This window comes from Thermobia domestica, chromosome 12 (genome assembly GCF_964235325.1).
Source record: "Thermobia domestica chromosome 12, izTheDome1.hap1.1, whole genome shotgun sequence".
In the NCBI taxonomy this organism is placed as follows: domain Eukaryota; kingdom Metazoa; phylum Arthropoda; class Insecta; order Zygentoma; family Lepismatidae; genus Thermobia; species Thermobia domestica.
In genome coordinates, this window is record NC_137465.1 from 135,229,397 (window position 1) to 135,251,152 (window position 21,756).

General features: G+C 32.1%; 1 protein-coding gene across 1 annotated transcript in view; it reads right to left on the bottom strand.

The window, feature by feature from the left end:
• Positions 1-1,340: 1,340 nt before the first annotated feature.
• The window catches only part of LOC145666671 (ras-specific guanine nucleotide-releasing factor 1-like), a 997,934-nt gene continuing 977,518 nt past the window's right edge, over positions 1,341-21,756 (bottom strand). Inside the window, exons 26-27 of the mRNA XM_081734144.1 lie at positions 20,076-20,273; positions 1,341-11,215 (exon numbers count right to left, since the gene is read on the bottom strand). Of these exons, the coding sequence (XP_081590270.1) occupies positions 11,000-11,215; positions 20,076-20,273 (414 nt within the window). The 3' untranslated portion in view covers positions 1,341-10,999. The remainder of the gene's footprint in view (positions 11,216-20,075; positions 20,274-21,756) is intronic.

The following is a 21,756-nucleotide window of genomic DNA, read 5'->3' on the forward strand; positions in this document are numbered from 1 at the left end:
CCTAACAAAAGTTTAGTAAATTATGTCCTCTGCATAACTAATAATAGTTGATTTAAAATCAATATCCATTGATGAGAAATACTTCGATAAAACCGTGGTTTTCCGCTGCATTGTTTTCAAGAACACACAATCAACGGAAGCAAGTAATGATCGAGAGCCTCGAGTTTTTTTTTTTTTATTTATTTATTTATTTATTTATTTATTTATTTATTAGTATCGAAAAGTTCAACACATCACAGTTATCCTCCCTTTTCACTATAAGTCAATTCCGCACAATAAATTTTCGATATTTTCCGAATACAATTTTCGATTTAAATCTTAGCTGAAGATTTTATCCCTATCTCTGCGAACATTCAAACTGGCTAGGTCTGAACTACTTAATTTTGTCTCCTGTGCTACATGGTCTCCTTCTCGTTTGAAAATGTTAGCCAAAGAGTAATTGACTCATTAGTTTGATTCCTGTTCCACCGATTATGTCTAAAATAAAATGGTATCTTTTAATTTTATCTTACTTTGTACAGCGTTAAATCTATTTTACATGACACATTACAACTTTTGGTTAAAAATTATAAATAACCAAAAACATTGCCAGAACGAACTTAAAAAGAAATAATATTTTTGAAATTTATATGAACTTGTATATTATATTTATTTGACTAAATTCAATAGATAATACACTTACATATTTGGAAGCTGCGTATTAGGAGATATGTTGAATTAGCAAATTAAGCTGTCACTTTTCATCACCGTATATATACTGAAAATGCAGATATAACCAGTGACCACCGGTTATTCTTTGGTACCAAAATGTTCACCATTCTCTTAGGTATTGATTAACACCAATAGCATCTCTCCACAACTTACCGTTCCCGAGATATTGGCCAAAAAAGTTTCGATTTCGGGAGATTTAAGGAACCATACCTCGGGAACAGTAAGTCATAGAGAGATGATATTGGTCTTAATATCTAAGAGGATGGTGAACGTTTTGGTACCAAATAGTACCCGATGGTCAATGGCCAAATCTGGACTTTTTTTTTTTTTGGCCAATATCTCTGGAACAGGAAGAGTGACGCGAAAAATTTCATCACTTATTTAGATAGTTTTTGATGCTCTATGGAATGGAGGGCTCAAAATTTAAAAAAAAATCACAAATAACAGATAGACAGACAGACAGACACACACGCACACACACACACACACTCACACTGCAGACACACATACAGACATATAGAATTCAGTAATGAACTTTTTAAGTTCGTTGAAAATAAAAGCAGTCATATGCTTAACTTCTGTATTCTTCTAATAAAACTGGGTGTTCATATGTTAAAGACAAAAAAGAATGAATGTTAATATATTCTTTATTTCAAATAACATTAAGTAACAAATATTTTTTGAAATCACATACAACAAATCAACACTTGGAGAAGTTTTCAGTGTTTCAAACCAGTTCGGAAGCAGTAAGTTTTCAAGTATCACATATCTTTTTTTTTAATAGCAGAAATATTTTATTCCTTATAACATTCAAAACAAGGAGTGAATAGTTTTTTTTTTTTAGTAACTCTTTTTTGTTACGTAAATCTACTTCACCACAACTTGTTGAAAGATCAATATCAACATATTTTTTTAATGTTTATTTACTTATCAATGAGGTATTTCAGTATATCATTTCTTTTTGCTCTCTTTTCAATAATGTGTCTTCACAAAGAAATATACTGTACGGCACATCTAAATTACAATCTGTAGAATTGTTCGTATGAACAAGTACAATATATATATGTATATATATTTATATATTTATTTATTTATGTATATATGTACAAGGATAAAACTGTAATCTACATTGTAGAATACTGGAAAATTGAGATTCGAACACAAATGATATGAAAATGATCATCCAAGAGCACTTTTTGCAACAATATTTATACACATACAAGGGTCAAGATGATTTTGTCATGTGGAAAAAAGTTAAAACCACACGTGGGCTTACTTTTGTTTTATATTTAGATATATATATATATTCTATAAAACATGACTACTGAACGGCGCTCGGAAAAATAAGAATTAAACAACACCCACAACAAAAGAAGTAAACAATTCATACTCTTAAAACAAAATATTTCAGCGTGTTATATAACAACACATACTTTTCATTTTCTTCCATCAACATTTTTTTTTTTTCAAGTACTATGTATGACACTTTGGCTGTTACATATTCTAAAGAGATGTCAAGGGCGGCAATTCATTTGTTTAAGTGACCATTATACAAAATTGACTCTTAAAGTTTGCAATAGGGAACTATCAAAATTTCTAGTTTCTAGTTCAAAATTTACGGTTAAACATTGATTTCAGTAACAGGTGAGAAAAATAGAAACTCTGAGAATTAAAATATACAAGAAAAATGTTACTAACTGCAATTCATATATATATGTTTTTAAAGAAATGAAAACAATATATTGCTACACGGGGAAAACGATTAATTTTCAACACACCAATTCCCCTATAGGTGCGAATTCAATGATCTACAAAGCTTGAGAAACAGCACGATTGGAAAGCAATTCTTCGGTATATCGTGTCGATGTGTTAACCATTACGCTACCAAGCCCGCTCTTGAACAGCCCTCACTCTTGAAGCCCGTGTTCTCTCAAACTACATGGTTTGTACCACAATTCTTGTCGTGCTTGGACAATCCAGTGTCTACATTCAAAACACCTCTGACGGTTGAATTATCACTTCAAGAGTGAGAGACCGTATGGCTGTTTAGAGATCAGACGGGTAGTGTAGTGATTAACGCATCGGCACGGTATACTGAAGATTCCGGGTTCGAGTCCCGGTCCAGTGCTGCATTGTTTCACTCTGTATGTATCATTAAAGTACAACAGATTTCGATTTTATACTGCAGAACAAAAAAAAAAGTTCCCAAACATTTCCACAAATTTCCTCCAGTGTTCGTGCTTTAACAACACAATGATAACTTATAATTTTGTTTGATTAACTTGGTTGAATATCTGGACATATTGAGTGAAACAAAATTTATCCCAACTATCAATTTATTTTCAAATCAATGTGCCAGATAGTATCTGTTAAAAATTAAAATTTTTTCTTAATATAATTGAAAGTAGTTTTAATTCGCAGTAACAGAAAAGTATTATGAATTTGTTCTACATTTTTATTCCACTTAAAGTATCAAAACTAAAAAAAAGGATAAATATTCTTTCGTATAACAATTATAACCATTACCTTCACCGTTAATGTAACAAGTAACAAAGTATTATTTGTTTTTCATTAGCCTCATAATAACTTTTACTAGATTTTTATGCCTTTGACCTATCAGTAGTTTATTAGTAAATATTTTTGTGCTCCTATTGGATGGTCCTTTAAAGTTGGATCGGCAGTAATCTTTAAAAAAGGAAAAAAGAAAAAGAAAAAAGGAAACAGGGAAAAAGAAAATGCTTCCTGCAGAAAAAAATATTCACACAGAACTACAATATGGTTCTAATTATATTTATTGTAATTAATTCCACAACCAGTGAAAATTCTAGTTTTATTTCCTTAAATGGAAATCTCAATCATGATATGTTATAAATAAATAATTGTTTCCATTTAAGCAAATAAACATGGTCTTTTCTTACTACCTACCATCTTTTAAACTGAAAACAGTACGCCACCTTACCGACACATTCGTATAAACGGAATTATACACTAAAGAATGAATATTTCTCGAACTGTTTGCTGATAGCGTTTTAAATAGACCACCCTGTACGTGATTCATAATTGTACAGTTATACGAGAGGAACTACCCAAATCAACTACGTATTATCACTTTCACTCATTAGTAAATAACCCTATTTAATTTCAGTTATATGTTTTGTATTGACTTCGACACGAAAAGGGATCAATATGTAAAGATATACGATCCATTGAAAGATTTATGTACTTATCACATACAGAAACTAGAATATAGATTTCTATATTAAAAATTATTTTGAATTTTTGGTCATTTGGTCATGAATAAAACGAAAACTAAAGGGAATGAGTTTCTGTTTTACATATTAAGTATTGCACAAATATTCAAGTCAAGTGCTGTTTTACATATGACAGTTTTTTAACTTAAAGGTTATAAATTATAAATTAGGCTTACTATAAATTTTGTGCCTGTTAAAAAAGATATTAATAACTGTTTAATTCTTCTTCTATCTTCAGAATAGATGTCTTCTACTTGTTGAACTTCTCTTAAATTTCAATTCTAATTATGTCACTCATAAGCATGTAGTTATGAGTGATATTTTCCGGAAAACTTCCTTTTCCTTCTGGCCAATGATTAACTAATTATTAAGTAGATCCCAGATGTGAGAGGATATTTGGGTGAGACACAGAATAATTTTAATAGTATATGTTTAGATTTCCTTGATACATATTTTTGCACTAACCTTTGACTGAATTGATCAAAAGGAGTATTCTTCCCTTTGTCTTGAAAAAGAATTTAATTTAAGCTACAGAAAACTGCAAAAATTCTGTCCATTCGTCCGAAAGTTGCTGGATGCACAAAAATTAATTAGAAAGATGCCACTTCTGAATGAACTATAAGAACTATAGTTACTAGCAGGAATGCATGCATACCATACGCTTATTTCTTCTTTAAAATAAAAGTCAAAACATTAGAAGTTTTCAGTAGTGTACAAACAATTATAAATTTTTGGTGCTGTTGGAAATGAAGTAGAATGCAATAGTTGAGTATGGCAATAAATAAAGAATATGGGATATACCTTGGAGAAAGCAGTTGCTTGACTATATGCTGAGTACACAGATGTTGGTGAACTGAGATAATTAACGGAAGTTGTAATTGTAACTGTGGATATTCTTGTATATCCTTTCATTTAACTGAGTAAAGGGGGGTGAGCAGCATTGAGAATCAGCAAATAATCTGTGCGATTGAATAATTCTGTTTAGAGGATTAATAAATAATTCCTGTTTGAAGGATTGAAATGAATGAAATCTTTCAATTTAAGTCTCACGATTGTAGCCTTTAAACCAAGGGAGACCACGATTAAGACAAGGGAATGATAGAAGAATTATTGGAATGATAATGTGGGAGGAAACAGGGAAAATGAAATGTTTAAGTTTTACGTCTTACGTTTAAGCTGGCTAGGCGAAAGGAGACGGTGATGATGAGATATGAGTGAAATGGTGGAATGAAGAAAATGGGAAGAAACGGGAGAACACAGAGAAAGCCAACGAACATGGTGTTTGTCCACCACAAAGGGAGGAAATAGGAGTACCCCGAGAAAATCCAAGGACACAATATTGTTCACTGCAAACTTACTTGGCCGAGGATCGAACCAAAGATCTCACGTATCAGAGGCGAGACCTCTACCACCGAACCACCGTGCCCCCTCCCCCTCCTTGTTTGAAGGATTAATAGAAAGTTGAGAGAAAATTAGTACACGGTAGCTCATGATTCGATTGATGTACCATACTTATAGTTACGCCTAAGCAGGAACATTTTTAAAGGTTCAATTGTTCTGAAAATGTTAATAAAAATATATAGCAGTACATATACACTCCTGCTGGTGACTGAAAGTCAAATGCAAAAATGGTGCCTCGTTATTAGATTTAATTTTATAGAAAACTTTAGAATAATTGACCATTTGAATATGGTTTTCTGTAATATATATAGAATTACGTTATTCCTACGTCACGATATATATATTTTTTTTCATTCGCCAATTTATTCCAAAGTCACTGGTAAAAGAAATATCTAATAATGACAAAACACTTCTACATTCGACTGTGCGTCACCAGCTGTAGAACGTACTAACAGATACATATTCTGCTATCAACAATTCGGAATGAATAGACTGTAAAATTAATTTCTTTATACTGTAAGTACTAATTTATTATACTAATACAAATAACTGCAACGCTCGACGCGTTAATAATTTAAATGTTGTTAAGCAAAATTTCTCGTCTTATTCAATAAAGGATATATGTAAACTATACGAAGATTTTCGGTAAGTTACCTGAATTTCGAATGCAAAATAGAACATATTCTTGTTGAAGTGGCAACGTTATAACATTTTAGTAAATAAATGTTATTACTCTTTAAATGTATTCTATGAAGACAATACATACATTTCCTTCTCTATTAATTATGTTATAAATATATGTATAAAATGGTTCATGGTATGTATCATTTTATATTTGTAATTTTTGGCTACTTGCGTACTTTGAAATAATCTCCATTGTATGCAAAACAGACAAATAAATATAATAAATTAATAGAGAATCCTTTGTACGCTACAAAAACTACACTCAAATTGGTCAACTTTTTCTACTTTTGCTGTAGACTGTACAATGTTTATTACAGACCTCCAAAAACAACTATGAGACCAATATTCTACAAAATAAAGTGCATGCGTTATGATCCACATGAAAGTGTATCTAACTTAATATTTCGACATTGAAAGTGTGTTTATATCACCAAAGGGACTATCCGTTTGCAATTATGTGAACAGACTTTGAGGGAGATGACTGAAATTCAGCTCTAATGTAGAAGAGACTATGTAGATTCTATATTACAAAAGCAATTGTCCTAAAATGGATGGAGCGTAGTCAAAAAGCACGAAATATTAACATTAATGTCAATGGAAAATCAATGATAAACAAATAATTCCTCCACTTATCTCAAAAACCAAAAGAGGAAGATAGCTGAAATTCAGGTTAAATATAGAACAGACTATGTAGATTCTGTATTCGGAAAATAAATTGTCCTAAAATGGATGGAACATAGTAAAAAATCACGAAACATGAACAATAAAATCAATGGAAAATCAATGAAAGAGATGGAGTCGTCCACATATCTCAAAAACTACAATGAGATGGCTAATTAAACTCTTATATCAAAGACATAATAAAGAGCTTAAAAACTATTATAGTACATAAGGTAAATATGGACAAAACATTGTCAAAAGTCAAGTTGTTTGAGTAAAATCAATAGTAAGATAAAGTATATGAATCGTCTTTGAATTACCCAGGGCGCTACACGCGCTAGTTATCTGCTTCAAATATCTTGCATCTGAGTTTGGAATCTCCAGACTCACCTTAGCAAGCAACGTGACTTTGAGGCTAATCACGTGACACAGTCTGGTCCTTATGACAAACCGGATAGGTCCTTTGCACCGTTACCTACTTAGAGACTGTTAATTTCAATGTTTTTCACAATAAAAATGAATAAAGTAAAATAAAGAAGAAAAAATTAATTTGTTTTCAATTACATTGTCACCCTTCTAACTTTAATTATACAATATTGGCACATATTTTTGGTAGAAACAATATATTAGTATGCAAAATAAAATTAAATTGATTCAATTACGTTACATACGAACAGTCTCATAAAGTGAGATCTCATTTTTAATATGCACCACCAGAACACTATTATTGTGCCAGACTACTCTGTTCCTGGCTCAGTAACACCCACCCACACATACACACATATTATATGTACCAATTACTCGTTTATTTCCATCTCGCATTTCTTCTATTACTATTTTTTATGTTAAAGAAAAATAAATAATATATTAGTTTATAATTGCTTTCAAATATATATATATATATATATAATATATGTCTCCACCACAAAAATAGATTCCACATATCAGTGTCTTCTCTAAAAATTATTTCTTGAAGGAGATTTATATAATTATCCTAGTTTTATAATCGAATATCTATAACAGTATTTTTATAGCGAATAAATGAGATGTATTGTTATTATAATAAAGAAAACATATACTCACGCACAGCACTCTGTCATTCACGCTTATAATTCTATTCACATCGTATTAGAAGAAAATAAATTTTCTTTTAGTTGCTTAGAACTTCAATTCAGAGGTAATTTTCTCAATGTCAATTAACCCTAGAAGTACCATGGGAGAGGAATAAAGGGGCCAATTTTGCCCGTTCGTTTAAATGTTTAATTCTTTGCAGGATACAAGTGGTTCCTAAAAGCTCTTGATTGTTTACTCAGTTAAATGTAATGTTTCCTTCTGTAAGCTTCATATTATAATATAACTGATTTATATAAAAGAAATTCATATGGTGTGGGCAAATTTGATTCTATGTTGATACTAGGTATAACCCATCTTTTGTTTTTGCCAAAATGCCTTCTTTTACTTTTTTTATTTTAAAAAAAATAAGTGTTAATTCTGTTTCTTATTTAAGCACTGAAGCATACACGAACGTGATAAATTTTATTCTGAAAGGTGACATCAATACATACCTACACATCAATATAAAATCGAAAGTAGAAGTACTTCAAGGGTTTCTGCTATTAGTTTAATTTAAAATGTTAACTTAAATTCAATATAGTGTAACAACCACTTAAATAGAACGCGGACAAATTTGACCCTTTCCTCCTTGCTATGACACGTAGCATATAAGGGCTTGATACTTTTAGGGCTGCGACATAATGTACTAAACAATTAAAATAATATCGAATAAAAAATAAATAATTTTTTGTTTTTTACCGTATATGTTATCGATTACTATATTTTTAAAGCTGATATGTATCAGGAAGAAAACTCTTCAATTACATGATATGAATTTAACTCTATACTGTAGAAAAAATATGTAGACACATGTTGTTATTTTCGAAGTCGATTGTTCCGAAACTTCTCGAATACATGTTACCTTAACCACCCAAGAGTTGCACAATGCTGCAGTGTTTCTAGATAAGCTTTAAATAAAACAATTGTTAAGAAACGAACTAACCTTTTATTCTGTAAATCCTGTAAACGTCAGTTAGCTGAAGTAGTAATGGATAAGAAAATTTATTTTAATTTCAAGCAAGAATTGTTAAATATGTGTCCTCAGCAAACTTGAATGTCTCCTAATTACATATTCTTTTATGAATACTTTCGGAACAAATGAAATTATTTGACTGAATATGAGTAATTCTACACCGAGAATGAAATTTTAATGAATACTACGCTGAGAATACCTACAGGTACTTCATTGTAGGAAATATTATACTTAAATTCCTTGTAAAAAATAGGGTAGAACCTTTTTGTCTTAACAAAATGATAACAACTAATAAACTGGCCATTGAGTTCTTAATATTGTTATCACCTTGCCTCCATTATGTTCATCATTTAAAATTTTAAATGTATTATGATAACATAATAGAAGATCATTTTACAAGATACGTACATTGGTAAAATTAATATAGTCTTCTTTGACATAGAAAGGACGTACTCTTCTGTAATTGAAAACGTTGCCAAATTTGACCAATTCGTTCCGAATATATATATAAGTCCGGGACCTATGTGCTTTTTCTTGCCACTGTAATAGCCATGTCTGGATAACGTTTTATTTAAATATCGGACTAAAATTTTTCCGGATATATAATATTCGGATAACGGATAATCCAGATTATTCGTCATCCAATATCCATTATCCAGACATTATTGCCGTATTAATATTTATGCTATATATATTTATCAGGCTACACATTAAACTGTAGCATCTTTCAAACTTCCGCAGGAGTATTACACATTTCTTTTAATTTTTCAGTTTATAATGATTGCAAATCCATTAAACAGTTCATGATAAATACAACAAACACATAAACCCTGTCATACCTGGTAACTTGATCCTGTTTACCTTTTCCGTGAAACTAGCTACTTGTTTCAAGTTATAACATGTTACCTTATACATCATACACGTATATAGACAGCTGACAAGATCACCTTTTAATCATTTGTTCAGAAGGCTTGTGAGCATGTATTTACGGTTTATCAATGTTACTTTAACAAGTGATTTCCAATACGAATTTTCACGTACAAGCTCTATTTTCTACAGGTGTTCATATTTGTATCACACAAATGAAAGATTAGCATGATAGTTCTGTCCCTATTGAGATAACATTTCTTGCGATTACTTAAAAATATTTTTCTCGTAATTTCTTATTTTCACATCACTGTGTAGAGAATGTTTAACTATAAAAGACAAGATCATTTAACTAGAATTTATGCAAAGAAACGAAAGTTAGCAATATAGCATTTTCTTGCTAGTACAAAATTTTTGTTGATGTTTGTATGTACATTGCTAATTCATGATCTTAACACTGAAAGCAAAGAAACTGGTGGAAAACTAAAAAAAAAAAAAAAAAAAAAAGTGTTTTATTTTCTGTACTGCGGCTATTTGAAAGACGTAATACTGTTCATATGATTATCAAGATATTCTTATTTTATTAGCAGGGCGCTTTTAAACGTATCCATATAATTTGAGGTGTATTGTACTTGAAAGTCTTGCCTTTGTACGTTAACAAGTTCGTAATCTTACAATACTGAATTTAAAAGTTTCCAATACTCTCTACTTAAAATAAAATGAGTAATAATTAGTTTACATATTGTGGCCTAAGGATGATGCAATAAACAAACCATTTGTTCACCAATCGCCAGCAATTGGTGTGAATTAAATTTAGATAATATACAGGTTGTCAAAAGAACCACACCATTGATCTCAGATGAAACAGGGTTTCAGCGTTTGGTATGTAATATGTTGGCACTCTGTTTAGTCTATTTTTGTACCGGGCAAGACCATCTTTTTTGAAAAAATATCAATATGTCCAAAGCGTACTAATAAACTTCTCATATTCGAAAAGAAAAACAAATGTTTGTTTTTATTATTCAGGAAAGCATTAAAAGTTTCTTGTTTCAACACTTCATGATGCCACCTTTAATTTGAAAACAAATCACACTAATGCTAACTCTAACACTGTATTAGGATTTATGTACAAAACAACTAAGCGACATGCAAAATTTCTTTCGTCTGATTTTTTTTTTTTTTTTTTTTTTTGACACACTAGTCTGTAATTAACTAGCGCTTATTGCTTCATAATCTCTTTCCACGATCAATAATAATATGCTGAAACCCTGTTACCCAACATCAAGAAGTTTTCTTCATTTATTTTACAGAGGGAAGACTATCGACTTACAGATTGTTTTTATGTTCTTGGAGGAGTTTGGGAAAGGGGTACCTGAGCGAGCGCTACGGAACTTAAGCGAGACGTACGTGGCTCTATCTCAAGTGACAAACGGTAAAGTTCATCATCGTCCAATGATAACGAAGGATCCAAAAGGTAATTGGTGACTTTTGGGTTAAGCTCAATTTTGTAAGGAGTTTGTTGAAAGTGACGAATTTCACGAATAACATGGGCAATCTGGAAAAGAAAAGAAAGAAAAAAAAACTACATTTAGTTTACGAAAGTAGAAAACTAAAACTTATGTTTCACAAATCATTAAAAAAGTTCATTTTCAACTTTGTGATTTCAGCTGTAAAAAAAAAAAAAAAAAAAAAAAAAAAAAAAAAAAAAAAAAAAAAAAAAGCGCTTCTGTATTATAAAGTATTTAAAATATAATAAGAGTAATATAAGCTGCATTTGTATAAATACTTGAACATTAAACATACTCATTACTCCATAGTGTTGCAGTAAATTCCCTCTGATATGTTAGACCTAGGCATGGGCTCGTAAGAACAGAAATACAATAAAACGAACAAAGTTTCACACTCTATGAATCTGAAATTACGAAATCACCACATACTGTACAACAAGTCCTGTGTAAAATGGACTGTTTTTCATTTACATCACGCTATGTAATATTTAATTGGCCACACTATAAGATTTTTTTTAACAAAATACTGACAGACTTTACTGCACCCGCTGAAGTGTTTTATGGTCTAGCTCCAAAAACTATAATCGTATCCTCACGCAATTACCAAGAAAGTACACTCTTAAAAACTAAATAAATAAATAAATAAATAAATAAAAACTAAATAAATAAATGTATTTATTTATTTATAAATAAAAATCGGTTCACTTATGTTTAAGTTATGCATGAATATATTCAGGACATATACCTATATGTGGCCCAAAGTGTAGTGACCAGACAACCACCTTTAAGGTATACTATCAAAACATACAAAGTATTAGGAACAAACTAACAGACTGTGCTATAAATATCAGTGAGCTGCTGGAATATGATTGCCTAGTGATGAGTGAATCGTGGCTGAATGAATCGCTAAGTGACAGTGAACTCTCGTTTTCTGATCAGTCTGCCATACACAGAAACGATCGTAAGACACGTGGTGGAGGAGTGCTAGTGTGTATTAATAATAAATGGGCCAGCAGAGCACGGAATGACGTACGTAATTGTGAAATTGTTTGAGCCGAGGTACGTCTGGCCAAAAATGCAAAATTCTTTGTCTGATATTTCTACAGAGTACATAGAAACAGCCCTCGATGCTTACTTGAAGCGTGCCACAAATCATTTGTAGATGTCCTGTTACCAGGTGACAAACTCGTTCTGTTCGGTGACTATAACTTGGTCTGGAATGGATCGACAGCAAACATGGGATAGCATCAGACACAAATGACACTTTCTTTATGGACTACTTTATTCATGGTCTCGATTTGGGACAATATAATATGCATAATACACATAAAAACAAGAACTCAATTTTTCCCTCAGAAAGTGTCATCCCATCTAAAAATTTACTTAGTTCAGACCATGAGTCTCTAGAAGTGACAATCCGCGTTTCCTGTTGCACTCCCTTCCCCAACAGTCAACGACTCACCACTCAAAGGAAGTTTCTACCTGACTGGAGGAAGGCCCTCTGGGACGAAATCTGCAAAGCTCTACAGGTATTACCATGGACACTTATACTAGAAGGAGCAATAGACGAAGCAGTTGATTTCTTAACTGATATTGCTCATGCAACAGTAAAAGGTTTTGTAGCGACCAACAAAATAAAAACAATGAAATTTCCAACATGGCAGGACGAAGAGACTCACCATATATTGCGGAATAAGAAAAGGGCTTGGGAACTGTGGCGTGCATTCCCAAATGAACACACTTATAAGAAATTTTTTGATATAAGACGTCACGCAGAAAACCTACTGAGGTACAAGTACTTAGATTATATTTCAAAAACTTCAGACATCAGCATCCACAATTCTAAAGACTTCTGGTCTCTTATCAGGTCTAGATCTAAAACTTCTAATATACTTCTTATGATGTACAATGACAACTCAAGTGCAGAAGGTGATAAAAGAACAGAAATTTTTAATGAATTTTTTTGTAACAAATTCTCTAATGTAAGTACATCATTTATTTTCCCTCTTGTTCAGTCTGTTTGCCCATTCACATTATCTCATATATATCTACCACTCCTTCAGAGGTTGAGTCACTCTTATTGTCTCTCCCACCCAAGAGAGCCTCAGGCGCTGATAATATAAGCTCGATCTTTCTGCGTTCCACAGCGTCTATTATTTCTTTTCTTCTCTCACTCATTTTTAACAGGTGTCTCATCCATCTATAAATCCGACTGAAAGATCATGTGTCATCCTATAGGCCTATTTCGCTTCTTTCAAACATATCCATCGTCTGCGAGAAAATTATCAAACACAGACTTCTCAAATTTACCTCTCCCTATATTAACACAGGCCAACATGATTTTGTGTCCAATAGCTCTTGTCTTACTAACCTAAGTAACATGCTTCAACTTGACACAATCTATTTCGATTTATCTAAAGCCTTCGATTCCATTAACCATCCTTATCTAATTTACAAACTCTCCAACAGATTCGGTATTCATGGGCCATTTTTTATCCTTGATTGACTAGCTACCTACAAGGTCGCACCCAGAGTTCATCTTATTCATATTGTATATAGATGACCTGGCTAATTGCTTCAACTCAACCTCCAGCAGAATCTTGTTATTTGCAGACGACTGTAAAATCTTCAGGGAAGTCAACAGTACAGAAGATTCCGAAATACTTCAAAAGGACACAGATAATTTTTCCTCTTAGTGTAAAACATGGCTCTTAAAAGTAAATCCCAATAAGAGTAGATCCATAACATTTTCCCTAAAGAAAAATATTGTACACATTTCATATAACATAAATGGTTCACCCATCACGAGAGTCAATAGTCATAAAGATCTTGGAATTACTTTTGACACAAAACGAACTTTTACAGAACATATAAACGCTATTACTAAACAATCGATGCGTCTTCTAGGACTTTTGTTTATATTAACAGAGATAAGGAACCTCTCTTCCTTAGCAACATTCTATAAGGCAATAATTTTCCTAAATAGGAATATTGTTCACCTATTTGGACAATGACAGCTCCTACAAACCTATCCCGCTTGAACTCAGTTCTCAACTTCTTCCTGGCAATAGTACGTTTCAGAGTACCTCGCACATGTGCGATGACAAAGCACGAAATGTTACGAACACTAAATATTCAACTACCTGACACTCGTCATAAAATAAGTGATCTTAAATATCTCTACAAGCTCACGCATGACCAGTTTAGATCCGAAACGTTACTCTCAGAATTACATTTCCGAATTCCATTCAGACAAACTCGTAACACACATCTTTTTTATTTAGTACGACCTAGACTGTCAATAGTTCAACGCTCTCTGTTCTACAGGTTTACTAAGTTATACAATGAAATATCACATACACCTGTAGATTTATTTAATTCTATATAACTCTACACTACGACGTCAATTTAATGGACAAATTCTAGTCACCTACTATCAACCTTTCTTGTTATTACTTGATGTTTTATTATTATTATTATTATTATTATTATTATTATTATTATTATTATTATTATTATTAATTACCTCTTAGATTTGTTAGATATTCCAGTGTAAATTGGCGTTCAGCTATATCTTGAATTATGTTTGTAAATAAATAAATAAATAAATAAATAAAATAAATAAATATATAAATGGGTCTAATTGAGAATTTCGGTTAAAAGGTTATTTTTATTCCTCCTGCTACTCATAGACTGGTACAGAAACTAACAAAATTATTAAAATAAACAACTTGGTCCATTTCATGCATTGGAAACGATTCTATAACAATCAAAAATTTCAATATGCTTTCGTTGATTGATTGTTGGATACTTAATGGGACGTTATTAGCGAGGCTATTTTTCCCCGTCACGAAGTATGCTGCTTTAGTAGTGATACTCAACATGACTGTTCGAGTTTAGCTTTTCAATCAGCTCTGAGATTTTTTTCTACGTACTATTAGAAAGTAAGTCGTTATTGATGCTTTCTTTCTTTCTTTTTTTCTTTTTTATTAATTAATTAATTTATTTATTTATTCTCCTATTTATTCCTGTTATTATACTCATGAAAAATCAATTATCGCCATGCGAATAATTTCAATGTGCTGCTGCCATTAACAAGAATGAGTTGCAGCCAGGAGTCCTACATTGCTTACTGTGGCTTCCTCTTGTCTGTGGCTTCAACCCATTGCCACTGAATTTGATCGTGATTAGCACACGCGTCTTTGGAGCACATTATCCTAGGTTCGATTCCTGACGGAACAGCACAAAATATTTAATTTCATAATACTTCACTATAATCAAGTAATGTTAAACTAAAATGACGGAGAGGAAAAAGAAGAAATGAATCGCTATTGGGAAGGATATAACATGCTTTTTCCAGACAGAATTCACCTACATTATGAAACAATGTCAAGACAATGATTTGCTTGTCGGAAAAACGTATTTTCGTGTAGTGAACTGTAACATTCAACAAGGGTTCATGACGGAACATTCACCTACATAAAGTCCTACACAAGAGCATTGACCCCATTTTACGCCTAGATATCCTACTTTTGTATATACAGGATACTCCAAATGGTCGCATTCCCATTGATAAAAAAAGAACAGTTCCGCTCGAACAACCCTCCGCTTTACAACCAAATTGAACACGAAAATAGGAAATGAAATGAAATCTTTGAGTTTTACGTCCCACGGTTATGCCGGTGAGGCTAAAGGAGACGGTGATGATGAGTAGTGAATGAATGAAATGGTGGAATGAAGAAAGTGGGAAGAAACGGGAGAACCCCGAGGAAGCCCACGCACACGGTGTTTGTCCACCACAAAGTTCACTTGGCGGGGGCTGGGATCGAACTCGGGACCCCAAGCACCAGAGGTGAACGCTCTACCACTGAGCCACAGCGGTGGTATTAGCTATGTATTATAAGTATAAGGGGGATGTATTTTCTATGAATATTCTCTTTGGTAAACAGTTTATAATTGGTGAAGCAGGTACTGATATTTTAAGGTGCTTCTTTTTGTCATCCGCCATTCATTATCAATCTCATTGACGCTTTAACTATTAGATTTAGGAAAATTTTTGATACCTTCTTATGCCTTTGCCGTAATAATAATACAAAACTATTGCCTTTATTTGATTTAAAAACTAAACCTTGATATCATTTAAAACCAACTATTAAAATCATGAAGAATGTTCTAAAATTTTCATTTTACTAATTTCTGTACCTATTATATAAAAAGAGAATATGTCTAGGTATTAAGGCAAAAGTCTATAATTTATTTATTTTTTATATTTATTTATTTATTTTATTTATTTATTTATTTATTTATTTATTTATTTATTTATTTATTTTTTTTTTGTATCGGTAGCTCAAGTAAATTCAATACTAACGTCTCAATGTTTTCCTTTCTTCTATAAACGTTCTGTTTTCCTTGAGTATATCAAATACCACTGTTGTTTGTTTCTTTGATGACTGCCTGAAAAAGCAACTTTAGAAGTCTCCCATTTCCACGATTGTTTTGCTTTCTGATGCCACAACACTACAAAGGTGGTCAAAATAGAAATTTTCTGATGACTAATTTTTACTCTTTGGTTTGTAAGAGTTTATATAAAGGACATGCTTCTACTTTTTTCGGTCAGAGAGCATAGTTTCGTCCAGTGCGACAAAACTTCGGTACGACCAGAAAGAAAATTTTATAAAAGGAGGTGATTGGTAATTCAAAGACTTATCTAACTGCAATGGTGTTGTGTAAGAACCCATCACCTATTAAGGCCCATCACCTGTTAAGGTTATGAACGCAGAGCTTTCATGACTGAGAGCATTTTCTAAAGATTTCTTTGTCTTTAAAAAAAAAAAAAAAAAATGTCTCAAAACCGAAGGTTACCTTTAACTGATTAAAATATGTTATCATCAAATCATTACACAGTGGTGCGTTGCTGTGTTCTAAAACTTATTTTGGATACTATGCTGTATTTACTTATTGGTGACTATACAGGAGATTGGAAATTTTCGCAACGAAAACTTGCAAGGTGTCTTTACTCTGAAGTGAATCAATTAAAAGTCAATGATGTAAAAAGTTTGTATCGCTTTTTACAACAGGGTGATATTGATTTTATCGAATATATGATTTCATAATCTCCATAACTTTCAGTTTTAATATATTTTGAGAAATAAAGATAGTTTCTAAATTTTCAATTATCCGTTCTGTACTACAAAAGCGTTCTGCGTAAAAGGGGCACATAACCGTACTGCACATTTGTATGTATTACTCATTAATAGACAAGCGCACCCAATGTTGTCAGGAAATTACGTTTTGCAAAGGACATAGAGTTTGTTGTCAACTCCTCAGTAGCCATTAGTTTATTGACAGCATACAGTATTACCACTATTGTTTTGCGTTTACTCAAAAAATAGTTTTCCTCTATGTGCCCTTTTTACGTAGATCGCCTGAATTATGGGCTTTACCTAATTAACCATTACCTTCACTGTCGTCTTGTTAGCGACATAATGAAGAGGTTGATGTTGGTATACTTCAGTATATTTAGATTTTTTTTTTAAAGTAAAAAGATTTATTTTTCAGGTTAAGCCTTTCTTAAAGCATGTAATATTGCTTTTTCTTTAAATCTTCGTCTTATAAATAATACACTGTAGGTATGTCGTATAAATGAATCAAATACCACCCTTGAAAAAAATAAAAATGATCTAACACCATTTCTTTCTATTCTGTGTCTTAAAAAGCGTTTAGATTTTTTTCACGTGATGTGATATCACTCAAGACCAATATTCAACTATTGAAAAAAGTTTAAAGAGAGAAAAAACTGCTACCCCAATTGGGACCAATAAAAATATACAATTCCGGCCTTTTCCATATTTTTTATATTTATTATTTATTTGAAATATGCAAGAAGCTTTAGTACGATTTTAATTTTTACTTTACACTCCATCATTACTTTCTAAGTTACTTTTCTAATATAATTTGAAATCTCTCTTCCATTTAATCTTTTTTTTTCTCTCTCTTAGTGTCAGATCAGCCCAGTACACGAAGCACATTTAACACACACATTTTCATTTCTGTTTTGAAAATGAAATATTTTAGCTTAACATTCCATGGTTAATATCTTCAGGCTAAAGAAGACGGATGATTAATGAAAGTCAATGATTGTGATATTGAATTTGTATGCTCTCACACCGGAAATCAAACTCGGAACCACATGTACCAAAGGCACACGCGATAGCCACTGGAGCACAGGGAGGGCATATTTATTTTGAAATATCAATTTTAACTGTTTCAAATGCCTAACTCTCTTATATTAGAATTACTTTAACATCTTTATGGTGATAAGGAGAAGCATCAGATAAAAATAAAGTATTGTAAACGTGTAAAACTAGCCTCAGTTAATGGTACTTATCCAAATAAATAGAAAAAATCAATATAGAGTCCGATCAGAAGTTTGTCCTATCAAAACATTCTTTCTCCTTCCGAGCATGTGAAAATATGTTTATTTATTTATTTATTTATTTATTTATTCACTAAGTTTCATACAGCATAAGTTCAATTAGGTGAAACTGAACAACGTTAATAAAAGATAAAATCAAAGAAAGGAAAATGAAAAAAATATTTAAAAAATGAAAAACAAATGACAAATAAACTAACAAAACAAATACAAATACAGAAGATTCACCTATTAATAGACAATATTGTCATCAGTTGAGTTATAAAGTTTCGTTCAGAAATAACACTGGTAAGACTTGTTGAAACAGTATTGTAATAATGCGCTATTCTGTAAAACAAGGAGCGCTGAACAATTGATAACTTAGTTGTCTCGTAAGTTAGCAAATTAAGAGAGCGAATTCACCACGGAGGATCCCGAAAGTTGATCTGCGATAGTAAGAATTTAGAATCAAATCTACCATTAATAATCTTATATAAAGTAAACCAGCAGCACAGCATCGTTTGTGAAGGGTACAAAGTTTCATTAAAGACTAATTCCTGTCTCGAGTGATCACGTAACTCGGAAATTCAAAATCTAACTATGGCAAGAAAGAAGTTTAGGACTGAGTCAATACGAAATAGATTAGTAGGTACTGCCATATTCCGTACAGGTGAACAATATTCAATTATCAAGGAGATGAAAGCCTTCAAAGGTAGGTAGATTTTGTATTTCAGGAAATCTAGAAAGTAGACCAAGTAGTTCCATAGCTCTGGAAGAGGTCGATATGATGTGATTCGCAAAGGAGAGTTTTTCATCAAATACAACACCTAGATCTTTTTGAGATGAGTGGTACAATTTAAAGAAGTAAGATTACTGTCACGTCATTCAGAGGTTAGTAAGAGAAATTGAGAATTTTCCTGAAAATAATTATATGTACTAGCACAGTAGCAAAAATAGTTGAGCAAATATTAGCAATTGAGTGATCATTGGCAGGAGATAGTACTTTGAAAACGTTGTGTCAGTAATGATTTGATAAAAGCTTGTCAATGATAATATAGGAAATACTCTGTGATGAGCCAACAAACAATTTCCCAATGTTGAGTCTCCCACAAAAGTTAATCTATCTGAATCTTACAAATGGAAGGAAATAACATAAGAACCCACACCTGTGCCCCTTAAACTAACGGTTCTGCCTTTTAGGATATGGATGATTAATGAAAGTGAAAGATTATCGAATAATTGATACAATGATAATGTGGAAGGAAACCCAGAAGAGAGCCCGAGTATAGCCACGGACAAGATATTGCCCACCACAAACTCACATGGCCTGGAATCCTACACAATCAGTTGCCTTTCCGATTCAACGACTACCCAACCATCCGATAATTACTTTCCAATGGTCTTACATATTTGGTTGTTGGGTCACAATCTATGATCACCCTCATTACTAAAGAATACCAAAATACGATAAATACCAAAATTAAATTAATACCTACCATTCTCATTTTGGAAAAATTCAACAATCCATCATCCGTGAAGTTAGGTGTGCCCTCTTCAATAAAGGACAAATCAGTCAGGTACATGCCAAGGTATGGTATGCAAGGAGGATCACAGCGATGAAGGGCATCACGTAAATTCCGGAATCTACCATCAGATGACACGATATTTTGCAACTTTTCAATTGTTTGCCTTGTCTGCAAAATAAATACATAATAAATATTATTAACATAATTAACCTAACAAATAATTATGATAATTTAATTCTCCATACATCTGATACCGTTAGCTTGTCTACACAGAAAATTTTGAAGGTGACATTGCTAGGATTTGAAGGTAAAGTTAAATTGTCGAATATACCTTCACTTTAGGAATTAGGAAGTATATTTCTGAGTTTTCGGCATCTATAGCCATTGTAGCCCGTCACGTATGAGGGATGATGTCTTTTGTCGATCAAACTAGCCGAGGAAGTGGGGAAGGGATAAAATAGTGGGAAAGGAAGAAGCTGCTTTGGCCTTTATGTTAGTTACCATTCTGGCATTTGCCTGGTGTGAATTAGGAAAACTCAGGAAAATCTCACTCAGGATTGTAGGCATGAAAATGCTTTTACACCTTTCCGATCGAGTGTCATATTATGCTAATACGTAGGATTGTTATTTAAAACTGGTAATTTTCTAGAATTGGGACTTCTGAAATTATTTATATTTTAAAATTTTCTTCTTTGGACCATTGATGTAATATGATTGATATTACAATATCCCAATTATGCAGTGACTTCTGCAAATAAATTAAGACTAAATGCAGATAAAACTAAGTATATCTACTACTACGTATCCCACAAAACACTACACTAACTTCCGGAGCTTTTTTTAGGTCCCAACATTAGGCACCGAGGCCTAACGAAAACGAGGCTACCAGAAGTAAGTGCTCTACCATTGAGCTACCGCGGCTCCGGCAGGTGTGTAACTTTACTAACACAATAAAGTTTTAGGTATGTATCTAGAGAATACTTTGTCGTGGCGAGAAACAAGAATTAGCTCAGACTACGTACATAATATGAACTCTAGTCTCAATCCTTGAGTTTACAGTTTATGTAATTATACTACAAGTATGTCATGATGTTCTATACTCCTTAATGTCGAATTGTCTTCTGGGAATATTCGCCACAACTTCAGAGTATATTCAAATAACAAAAACATAATAAGAATCATTATTAATTCACTTAACTCACCATCTCTAAGAAACTACTATTGTTTCATTGAATATGATGACTGTTCCTTCTTGTACATTTTTGATCTATTTAAAATTACATGAAATTATTTGGATAATATTGAATGAAATGGGGACACACAGATCTACTCTATAGATGGAAAAGATATTTGAACTATTCTGTATTACCACACGTCTGCATATGAAAAACTCATTTATATAGGTGTAAAACTGCACAATAAACTACCTGGCTATATAAAGGATAATAAGAAAAAAGGTTCTCTTATTAACATGACATCTAAACTGCAATTAAATAATACTTTCGGAAAAATAATTAATGGATGAAGATCTAACAACTCACTATACAACTTCAAGAAATGATTACGTTACTTATTTTTATTAATTTTCCATTTATATTGTATTAACGGATTAGAAAAATAAATTTATTATGATTATCTTCAAAATTGCACG